This window comes from Vipera berus (assembly GCF_964194415.1).
Source record: "Vipera berus genome assembly, chromosome: 12".
Taxonomy (NCBI): domain Eukaryota; kingdom Metazoa; phylum Chordata; class Lepidosauria; order Squamata; family Viperidae; genus Vipera; species Vipera berus.
The window spans coordinates 10,394,597-10,406,811 of NC_138215.1; the positions used below are offsets into that span (position 1 = coordinate 10,394,597).

The 12,215-nt window shown below is 40.6% G+C and overlaps 1 protein-coding gene across 2 annotated transcripts in view; it reads left to right on the plus strand.

Moving 5' to 3' along the window:
• AKAP13 (A-kinase anchoring protein 13) overlaps positions 1-12,215 on the plus strand; it is a 242,544-nt gene that overhangs the window by 202,778 nt on the left and 27,551 nt on the right. For both annotated transcript variants that reach the window (XM_081337518.1, XM_081337519.1), the window contains 3 exons: positions 6,656-6,827; positions 10,632-10,699; positions 11,807-11,879. In XM_081337518.1, the coding sequence (XP_081193644.1) occupies positions 6,656-6,827; positions 10,632-10,699; positions 11,807-11,879 (313 nt within the window). The remainder of the gene's footprint in view (positions 1-6,655; positions 6,828-10,631; positions 10,700-11,806; positions 11,880-12,215) is intronic.

Here is a 12,215-nt window from a genome sequence, read left to right on the forward strand (position 1 = left end):
TGCTTCCCAAATGTCCCTAACTCTTTTGGGTCACTTCAATATCCCAAGAATGCTTCAGCTTTGAATCTCCAGTGCCTGAAGGGTTAATGTGTTCTTTGAGGAAGCTCAGAAGAAGCAGATCTTCCTTCTCCCCTCCCCTCTGCCTTCCCTCTTGCTCAACTTGTTTCTGACTTCCTTTTATGACAGCAGACTGAGCAGCTGAGCAGGATCGTTGCTTGGGGTTGTTTTATCTCTAATGTGATGGATGGATAGGTGTTGGGCAGATTCCCTTGCACAGACGTTGGGCAGCATGTCCCTCAAATGGCATCGATTTTCTGACGTGCCCCATATAACAGTGAAACTGACTGGACGGTTCCACTCGGAGGTAAACTTCTACCTTGGCTTGGGTAGTGAGGATTAGTGGGGACAGCGCAGTGGGGGTCAGGAAAGGCCTGGTTGATTAGTCTGGATTGCATCAGTTGGTGCTCAGATGTTGGTGAGAAGTTTAGGCTAGACTAGCTGCCATCCTTGTTTTTCATTCTAGCTTGGCATCCTGCTGCTCTGCTACCTTTCCCAGGGTGGAGAAGATTAATTTCTGTATATTTCTTATGTGGTTCACCCAAATTATTGTAGCACTGTGGGTTTTTCCCCCCAGCCTTTATAGTTGTACTTTTCACATCCGTGAAAATACCATTTCCTGTTTTCTGACTCAATCTGCTTAGGGTAGCTCTCTGTCTTTCTAATCAAACTAATCAAATCAAAACAATTATACGGTGTTTTTCTTCAAAACAGGACCTTTTCTTCAAAATGTCAGTTGTAAATTCATTTCACTGGACAGGAGGACGGCTGAAGAACTAGAAATAACTTGTTGAGTGAACTCTGTTTTTCTTGATGAGAGGGTTAAGAGTCAAACGAAGCAGCCAAATATTTTTATGCATTTAGACATCAAAAGGAAGCGATAGATTTAACATGCTTTGCATTCACACAGCCTTGTTCTCAGAGCACACTAATCTCCTTATATTAATTAATTAATTAATTAATTTTAATTCCATTAATATCCCGCCCTTCTCCGAAGACTCAGGGCGGCTTACAAGCTTAGCAGTAGCCTTCATTCTATGTATATGCCTGCTTATTAGGGCTTTCACACACACCCCCAAGCGGCATTTTTACAAAGTCAGCTTAATTGCCCCCAACAATCTGGGTCCTTGTCTTCTTGTTAAACTGCATTGATTATCATTTTTATTTATTAGATTTTTAAGTCATCTAAGCAGTTGACAGAGATAGCATTTTGAAAACAGTAAAAATAATCAAAGAGCATAGAAAGGATTTGTCAAAACACAGAAATACTAGAATCCTAGTCTAATGCAGATATTTGAAGTAAAGTAAAAGAAAATTCTGGCGCGTGTTTTCTCTGCTTCATCCGTGAGAGATGGCTTTGCTTACTTTATTCCGTTTATGACTGCCCAACTCTTCAAATGATTCTGGGTTGCGAGCAATCTTAAAATAAATGGAAAACAAGTTAAAATACACAGCAGCTGAGAAAAATGTCACAGCTAGTGGTTGTTAACACAACCTGGAGATGGGACACACTCAGGCCTCAGACCTCCCTGTTAAAAAAAAAAAGCTAAAAATATATAAAAGTTTTAAAGGGAAGGGAAAAGCAGGTGGAGCACATGTTTCATAAGTGGGGGGGGCATTTTTGAAGAAGACTTTCTCATTCCTCACCTCAGAAGAGAAATGGAATACATTTCCCATTTGATGACAGTCTTAGAACCTTTTGTGCTTCTCACTGTGTGCAAATGCGCACCATTCCAAAACATGATGATTTTGTTCAACTAAAGAAATAATACCATTTCATTTCAACCTCATTTCAACCCTGAGCTACAAGTGTTCTCCTCTCTTAGTAAAATAATACTGCATAAAGAAAAATTGTGCATTAAAATACGCACCTTAGCAAACGTGAGGCACAAAAATGCACTATTTTAAGGGAAGGCTGCCTGCAGTGGCACATTTCTGGGGTAAAGGGATATGCAGAAATGTTTGGTTCAGAGGAATTGTGTGTAAAAATATTTTCATGCCACTTTACGGAAAAGAAATGCCTAAGAAGAACAGGCCCAATCCAATTTAAGAACTGAAAGAAAAGAAATGGGGACAAGCAAAAACTGGAGGACATACTGTGTAACCTAAACGGTATTTCTGAAGAACATCTCAGGACCTGGGAAAGTTGATAAGCCTGGAAAGTTGATTCTTTCCCCCTGGATTGTTGAGAATATGGTCTGTTTGTCATCAGGGGCCAATCACAAATTACCTCAGATGGCAAATGAGTGTCAGATGTCCGCCATTTTATTTTTTCATGCTGGGGTTCCAGATCACATCCATCGAACTCTTATCTGGTGGCACCCAGGATCTGGTGGTTCTTCTCTGCTTGCTCTCTGGAACAGTTTCCCCCTGATATTCACATGGCTTCCAGCTTGAACCGTGATCACTTAAAAACTGGATCTTCTGTTGAATGGGAGTTATGGAATGATTCGAGTATTAGGGGTTTTTTTTAACTTTGTTTTTCCTGGACTTTCCAGCTACCTATATTGTGGTTATTTTTTGTTGTGATTTTCTAAGCTGTCTTGAGTACGATATGATCATTGTGAGTCCCAGAGTTGGAAATACAGGCCATGCTGTAAGTCCCATGGTGATGCAATGGTTCAAATGCAGTATTGCAAGCTAACTCTTCCCCACTGCCAGGAGTTCGATCCTGACAGGGCTCAAGGTTGACTCAGCCTTCCATCCTTCCGAGGTCGGTAAAATGAGAACCCAGATTGTTGGGGGCAACAGGCTGACTCTGTAAATCGCTCAGAGAGGGCTGTAAAGCATTGTGAAGCGGTATATAAGTCTACATGCTATTGCTAAGTGCTGTGCTTAAGATTAGGGCTTTGTCTTGTGGCATTCTGACTTCCTATTCATTGTTTTTAAGAAAAATGAAAGAAATAAAAGAGATAATAAAAGAAAGAAATAATATTAGGGAAGACGGGGAGCTTGATAGAGGGACCAAGGAATCAAGCTCTGCTTTCTACGTTAGGCAGGCAAATAACTAAATTGTAATGTTTTCGTTTAAGACGTTGTATGAACCCAGGGATTGACAGTGATGTCAGCCGTGGTTCAGGACATAGCAACATGTGTCAATCCTGCCAGTTGTAGCTTAGTCAACAGGTCAGTGACATAGAACTGTATATGAAGCAATTAAATTCACGGCTGACGTTTTTCTTTTTTCTTTTTAAAAAGACGTTCCGCTTTGTGCTTTAGTCACCAAGCTGCGCATATTAATTAGGAAACCATTGGGCCATTGAATGTTTCCTCAAGTGTGCGTAAAGTCTCACTAGATGAAACATGTTGCTCTAAGCTGTATGAGTTTTAGGTCCCAATTTGCATGTCAAAAACTGCTAATGACAATAAAAAAGCACAGGCATTGAGCTGCTCTCAATATTATGTTGATTTTACTGGGCTGAATTTCATTGTACGGAAGGCAACCTTTGGCCATGGAGTTTCTCCATGTTAGTGGTCTGTCTGTGGCTGGCTCAGGAATTCTGGGAGTTGAAGTCCACGAGTCATAAAAGAGCCAAGGTTGCCTATCCCTGGCCTTTGTCATTTCTAGAGAAGATGGTCTTCACTCAACCAAGCCTCTGTTGAAGGACTCTCGCATAATTGGTAGGGAGGTGAGTTTCGGTGGTTGCTAGCTAAGAAATAGTGCCAGAGTCTAACATGCCCCACTAAGTTATTTCCGGCCATTCTCAGCTTCGCTGCAACCAACCAGCTATCCTCACTTGCTGTCTGCTTGGGTTGTTCTTCCAAGTAACTATGGCTTTGGAGGCAAGAGACTTGGGAATACTAGGGGGGGGGGGAAATTGTGTGCAAGAGTGAAAATAGAGTAGATGTTAAAGCAGCCCAAACCATGCTTATGTTGACTTGAAATGAAGCCCATGAAATTTCATGAGGTTTCTTTCGTGCTAAGCACACTTCAAAGAAATATTGCAGCTGTAGACTGGTCAGTTGCAACACTGGTGACTACCCAGTGGGTTGTGTGTGGGGTTTTTTTCTTTTCATTTTAGAACGCACACCATAAAAACAAATAAGACTGCCCTGAGGGGCTACAGTCAAAGCTGTAGGTATGTGCTCAGCCTCTGAAAGCAAAGCCTTTGTCTTCTGCCGAGAGAAAGAGAGAGAGTGTGTGTGTGCAATCCTACATACCAAATACATACTTGTATTTGCATGTATTACCCAGGGGACTAAGAGCCTTTCCTCGTGAGCAGAATTGCATCAGCTGTCATCTCCATCTTCTTTCTACTTGTGCCATCTCCAACCATCCTGACTTTAACTGTCTGATTGCTGTTTTCACCATGTAGTAAACAAAACAAAACAAAAATGTAGAAAGCCGGCTTGTTTTAGTGGATAAAGGCAACAGGCTAGAAATCAGGAGACCATGAGTTCTGCTCTCAGCTTTTTTGGGGCTGGGGTTGGGTGGGGCTGGGGTGGGAATTAGACATCCTAGGTCAGTCCTAGGAAGAAGCAGGCAAGGACAAAGCACTTGTGAAAGCAAGGAAACAGCCGGGACTGACTTAAAGGACTCCCCCCTCCCCAAGAATATAGGAAGTGGTGTTGGTGATGGTTACGGCAGGCAGTTGTTTTATGAAGGTGACTGCTGTAACTGATCATTTTTGTAATCCCCATGCAAATAGGAGGGGGATCCGGAATAGAATAGAATAGAATAGAATAGAATAGACTGGAATAGGAATGAGAATGGGAATAGAATAGAATAGAATAGAATAGAATAGAATAGAATAGAATAGAATAGAATAGAATAGAATAGAATAGAATAGAATAGAATAGAATAGAATAGAATAGAATAGAATAGAATAGAATAGAATAGAATAGAATAGTTGGAAGGGAGCTTGGAGGTCATCTAGTCCAACCCGCTGCTCAGGCAGGAAATCCAATACCATTCCAGACAAATGGTTGTCCAGTCTCTTCTTAAAAACTTCCAGTGTTGGAGCATTCACCACTTCTGGAAGCAGGTTGTTCCACCGATTAATTGTTCTGACTGTTGACAAAGTGGAGGGCTAATTTGATCAGCCCAAGAACATTAAAATAATATGGAGAATCCATTAGTCCTAAGTTGGAAGATCACCTTGAACCTCCTGAAGAACTCTAGGAATCCCTAGATCATGACTTGGAAAACACAGACTGAGATGGCCCTCCCTCGGCCATCTTTAGGACATTCTTCACCTCTCACTTTGTCTGGGGATTGCGATTCCCAGGGCCACCTGCCGACCTGGCTTGCAGCTGAGCTGTAGGGGTGTTTTAAAGGAAAGCTTGTCTAAGGAGGAGGTTGCAGTGACCAGCTTTTTTGGTTTTTTAACTTCAATGCTTAACGTATGTGATTCTGTAATAAAACGTTTTTTCCAAGGGAGTGTTTGCACAATTGAAAGTTGCAACTACTTATTTTGAATCAGTTTACTAGCAATTCCTCCTTAACCTGGCCATTTTAGTGACCGTTCAAAGGTGCAACGGCCCTGGGAAAAGCGACTTACGATCATTTTCTACACTTACGACCGTTGCAGCGTGCCCCGTGGTCACGTGATCAAAATTCAGATGCTTGGCAACTGACTCATACTTATGCCGGTTGCCGTGTCCCGGGGTCACGTGATCCCCCTTTGCGACCTTCTGACAAGCCAAGTCAATGGGGGAAAGCTTGATTCAGTTAACAACCGTGTTAACTAACTTCACAACTGCAGTGATTCACTTAACAGCTGTGGCGAGAAAGGTGGTTAAAAATGGGGCAAAATTCATTTAACAACTATCCCACTTAGCAAGAGACATGGTGGTCGTTAAGTCTCTAGGACTACCAGTATTATCACATTATTTCATTCTTCTTAGGAAACTGTCTTTGCAGGAAGCTTGTTTTAACTAAGGAAGATTGTTGTTGTTGTTGTTGTTTTTAACTTTCTTGATTGAAAGGGTTATTTAAAGGAATTGAGGGAGCTACCTTGTCTCAGATGCTATAGTTTCAAGCGTAGGCAGGAGGAAAACCCAGGTAGCCTTTCTTCTTCCTGGCTCTTAACCTCAAAGGTTTAACCCACAGGGTTGTAGAGCCCAGTTCTCAAACCAGAGTAGAATAATCTCTTCTCGAAGTACACAAAGTTTGGTGATAGAACACACTGTTTGAACTCGCAGGTTTTTTACCAAAGGTTGGGAAAGTTCCCGCCTGAAACCCTACATATCTGCTGCCACAGAATTCCGAGCTACAGTTCTGACTCAGGATAAGGTAATTTATGATGTTCCTACATATTGATGGCCTAGGTCACCGGGATGCCCTAGGTGTCTGCAGCCAATGACTCATTGTTGACTTGGGGAACATTAAGGTGGAGGATAACTGCCTGTGTCTTTGGCATATGGAACTCATTTCTTGATGATGTTGTCCTTGAATACATTCTTCCTTGCACGTGAAGGAACGTTGTTTTAGATAGATAGATAGATAGATAGATAGATAGATAGATAGATAGATAGATAGATAGATAGATAGATGATAGATAGATAGATAGATAGATAGATAGATAGATAGATAGATAGATAGATAGATAGATAATTCTATGTTATCGATGTCCTCCTTCCACTTCTTCTTTTTTAGGAAAAAGAGAAAGAGAAAGAGAAATTGAAGGAACGGGACAAAGACGCCAAGGAAAAGGACAAAGATAACAAGATACTAAATGGCCATCTCTTCAGTGCCATCTCAACTGTGGGCCCCATCAGTTGTTACCACTGTCTCAAGCCTTTCAACAAGGATTCATTTGTCTGTGCAAGTGAGTGACTTTTTTTTCTGCTTTGCACACCAGAGTGAATAGCTAATAGAAGATATTTCTGATAACAATTAGGTGTATAAAGTTATCACCACTGTTGCCCTTTTGATACTAAAGAGAGAGTACAATGGTAGGAGAATCTGGAACAATGACAGATCACTTTGAACTTGAATGGTATAGGAATAGGAATAAGAATAGGAAAAGAGAAGAGGAAGAGAAAGAAGAGAAGAGAAGAGACGAGAAGAGAAGAGAAACGTCTATGGAGATTCTCAGTCATCCAGGTCATGGTTATCCCAAATGTGCTTTTTCAGGAGGCAACTGGATTTTCTTGTTTTTCTTTGAAGACGTTTTGCTTCTCATCCAAGAAGCTTCTTAAGCTCTGACTGGATGGTGGGGAATGGAAGGATTTATATTCCTTGCAGACAGCTGGTCATAGAATATAAATCCTGTCATTCCCCACCCTCCAGTCAGAGCTGAAGAAGCTTCTGGGATGAGAAGTGAAAGGTCTTCAAAGAAAAACAAGAAAGTCCAGTTGCCTCGTGAAAAAAGCATTGTTAGGATAACTATGACCTGGATCATTGAGAATCTCCATAGACATTTAGAGCCTTGGTGGAGCAGTGGGCTAATGCCTCCTTAAGTAACACCAGCTGCCTGCAATTAGTGCAGGTTCGAGTCCCACCAGGCTCAAGGTTGACTCAGCCTTCCATCCTTCCGAGGTAGGTAAAATGAGGACCCAGATTGTTGGGGGCAATAAGCTGACTTTGTAATAATGCCGCTTGGGGTGTGTGTGAAAGCCCTAACAAGCAGGCATATACATAGAATGAAGGCTACTGCTAAGCTTGTAAGCCGCCCTGAGTCTTCAGAGAAGGGCGGGATATAAATGGAATTAAAAAAATTTAGCTATGCACCTTAAATACATTTCCAAGTCTTTGTAGTATAACTGCAGGCACCAGAAATCAACACCAAAATGGATGCCACCATCTTAATCTTCCCGGAATGCTTCTGGGCCCTGCTGTCTGATTTTCTCATATTGGTTTATGAGTATCACATTACATTTATTATTAATTTAATCTGTCAGTTTTCATCCAAATTTATATTAACATTCTCCTTTTGATTTTCTTATTACCTACTGGCCAAGTAGGTTGGTTAATTTAATTTCTGAAACATAGTGTTCATTTTTAGCCCTTTTGCTTTGGTAATTTAATCTTTTAATCCTTTAATAGATTGATTTGCACAAACAGACAAAATATTCAATTTATTTCAGAATATATTTTTGGTGATAATTAAAACAATACTAAACTACCATAAAGTGAAGTGAATATTTGGGGGAAATGTTTTCATACTTCCATTCATGGTCTAGTAAAATACACTTGTCGTCATCATCATCATCAATGTTGTTGTTGTTGTTGTTAGTATATTTCTCTGGGGTAAATCAGTGTATGTAGGAAGGATGGAGGAAGTTCCCTTATACAATTCTGTTAAAGAATTCTGACCTTTCCTGGTTATTACAGAGGTTTTTCTTTTCAGTCATTAAACAGAATCTATATATATTCTGTTTAAGCAGTGATGTGTCTATATGTGAGTTGTGTTTCTGGATAATGACTCAATGTAGTATTTCCCCTCCATATGTGCCACTTCAGGTTTAGAAAACTGAAACCAGATCATCTTGCCTTCAAGGAGAAATTCCTGCTTTGGGAACCTGAACTTTCCACTTAACTAGTATTGACTAAGGGAAAACAAGAGTGAGTGTTAAAGGTCAGCTTATCACAGGTTTTCCTGTTGCCCAAACACACAACTGTAGGAAGAGTCCAGCGCTGTTTGCTTTCCTCTTGAGAGGAGGGCCGCCTTGATGAGGTGGGACAGCAACGCAATGTCACAAGTTGAAACGGTGGTTAAGATGCTTGTGGACGAATTGGTGCAAAGTTTGGAAGATTCAGTTGAAGAGATCAGCTAATCGTTAGGATTCGAATGAGTACACTACAGATCCCATCAGCCAAAGTGTGTTGGCTGGCAAGGAAGACAGAAGACAGGCTTTTTCCACGGTGGCCCCTGTTCTGTAGAACAGCTTCCCTTGGAGGAGATTAGAATGGCCCCAATCCAGTTAGTCTTTCATAAGGCCCTGAAAAATGTGACTGTGTTCCCACGCCTGGGGTGGTGAATGTGTCAAGGGCCCAGTTTCCTGGATGTATTGCTATCTGGCTAAATATCTCAACTGCTAAGTGTATTTAGTTTGGAGGTTTCTGTTGGTTTTTTTATTCTTTTGAAATGTTTTAGCATTTTAATTGTAATATATTATTACACTACAATTACCCTGTGGTAAGATGGGAGGCCAGTAAATTAGATAAATAAATGAAATATTTTTTTAATTGTGCATTGCCCAGAGTCATTGGCTAGATATATAGATGATGGATAGATAGGAGATAGATAGATAGATAGATAGATAGATAGATAGATAGATAGATAGATAGATAGATAGATAGATAGATAGATAGATGGTGCAGACACACACACACACACACACACACATGTATGTATGTATGTATGTATTTTTTTGATGCACCCTGTCGACCCAAATATGGGGAGAAGTCTCCCTTTAATTTTTTGTTATACATACATACATACATACATACATACATACATACATACATACAAACATACATATATGAGAGAGAGAGACAGACAGACAGACAGACAGACAACCTATGTCAATAGCTACAAAAAAGAGGGCAACCACAAAAAAGGACAGGAACATATTTTCCTGCATAAAAGTTTGGTGCATTTTGAATGAAATCCTTTCTCTCAGGGGCATAGTGTAAACGTAACATGACCTGACTAAATGATTCCTATCTATACTTGGATAATATCCTCCTTTTTGTCTGGCTAGTGCAAATTGCTGCTTCTGTGAGCATTCTGGATTGCTTAACGTAATCCTTTCCCATGAAATAACCCCACACGTTCCCCCAAAAAGGAGGCCAAAGATTTCAACCCGGTCTTTGCGTTTCTGCCATTGGAGAAGAAAGACGAGGCTGCATCCTAAAAAGGTTGCTTAATACAACAGCACAATGGAGTACTCAAACCAGACCAGTTCTTGTGTTCTCTATGGGGTAGCAATAGCAGTTAGATTTATATACTGCCCCACAGTGCTTTACAGCACTCTCTGTTGCCCCCAACAGTCTGGGTCTTCATTTTCCCAAGCTCGGAAGGATAGAAGGCTGAGTCGACCCTGAGCTCCATCAGGATCAAACTCCAGGCTGTGGGCAGAGTTAAGCCTGCAATATTGCATTGTGACCATTGTGCCACCAGCCACTGCACCACCAAGGATGAAAGAAAGCTACAAAGATCACCCCTGTTGATTGCCTGGGTTTGTGCCTAGGAAAAACTATCTAGGAAGAGATCTGAGGAGCATCCAGTTGGATTTGGAACCCATTTCCATTAATCTTCATTGCTACATCTGTCAGAATTTCCACATTGCTGTTACCTCTTATATTCTGGATGCAGGAGCTGACCACCGCCTGTTTCTAAAGAAATTCTCGGTGGGAATCTGGTCAAGAACTTACAGGACTTACTAATAACTCATGCTGTGGGTTTCAAGATTAAAGATTGTAAAGAAAATTTTAAGTGGGCTCAGAGAAAGTCCGGGGGGGGGGGGGGGGGAGAAAGCCGTAGTAGCTGTCTTTATCGCTACTTTCCATCAGAGGAAGTTGCACTTATGAATGATGAGATGCACTGAATGGGAATATGAGCTCTGCATGATGGCTGACTTTCTCGTTGGCTACACATTGAAGGTGTGCCCTTTGTTTTCCCCAGATTGTAGTGCCATGGTCCATAAAGGCTGCAAAGAGAGCGTGGCTTCTTGTGCCAAGGTCAAAATGAAAGTAAGTATTCTTCTAGGTGTTTTTTTTCTTCAGTATATTCACATGCACGGATCTGTGTGTATATCTGAAAATATGCGGTTGTAACTTGCCAATGGGGAAAAAAACCCTCCAGTTTTCACATATGCAGGCTCATTAGGGCTCTGAAATATCAGCAGTGTGTTGTTGTTTTCTCTAAAATATTTTTCTAGCCTTCTTGGTTGCAGGCAAAAAAAAAAACCCAAGCAAGCTTCTGTTTCACTGTGGCTAGGACTTCCAATAGTTCAAGGTTAGTGTCAGGAATCCTGTTATTCCATCTCAAGATGCAATAATAATCCTATTATTGCTATTGTGATCATTCTATCCAAATCCACTTCATAACTGCTGTGTGGCTCATTGTGATTGTGGTGCAAGGAGGAGAAGGAAGATACGTAGATTTATTTTCACTTATTTCATTTGTGCCTCTGAGCTCTTTTACTCGCTCCCTCTGTTGCAACCAGTTACCGCAACTGCCCAACTTGAATTCTTCTTCTTTACTATGATTTATTTGCAATAAATCTGTCATAAACTTGATTTGCTCAGGCCCGTCTATGTAACTGCTAGCATCAGTAGATCTGATGTTCTATTCTATATCCGGAGAACAAAACACTCTTGAAGAGCTGTAGTATTTTGGAGTCCACTTAGGAGATGCATTTAACATCCACCTGAAATTTCTAGTATGTTGAAGGGTAGAAACATTTAGATAGCAGAAATATATAGATATATTTTAAATGCAAGGAGAGTTTAATCTAGGGTCACTTAAAACAATTTCCTATCTGTATGGAGATTGTACGATTGTGGAAGGGCTTCAATTCTTTGACCCCTCAACTATTTCAAAGGATTTTTCTTCTAAGAGGGATTGAGATACAAAATACTCGATGTACATTTTGAATTCTCATACACGAGTCTGATAGGCCTTATCTTGATGTTTGTGGCATGAAACACTCATTGTGATTCACAAACCATGGTTGTTGATATCTTAAATTTGTTATATAACCCAGCCAAACCACTCTGAAACCTTGGCTTGGCATGAGGTGTGAATGGAATTTATATTATAACAATGTTATTCTAATCTTTTTTTTTTTACTTCAGCTCCAGAAAAACCCAAGCGGTCTTCAGCCTCATGATACTTCTTCATTGCCCACAGTAATTATGAGAAATAAGAGTGAGTATCTATTTTTTTTAAATTTCTTGGTGCAAGTTTCTCAAACCTTGCCATTTTGTTCTGTATTCAGCTAGTCTTTATAAACATGCTCTGTTAAATTCAGATGTTTCAAAACAACTGGGGAAAAGGGGGCATGTTTCTTAATTAAGAAAACAAATTGTGACTTTTTCAAACAAACTCCAAATCATGATGATAAAGATGTTATCCATTCAGCTGTGTCTTGACTTTTGGCGATTCCATAGGCCAGGTCTCTCCACCTCTTCCAGTCTTGCCCTACTTCTTTTCAAGTTGTGCTCTGGTCTGGCTGGCGTCGGCTTTGATTGGCGATAGTCCAGA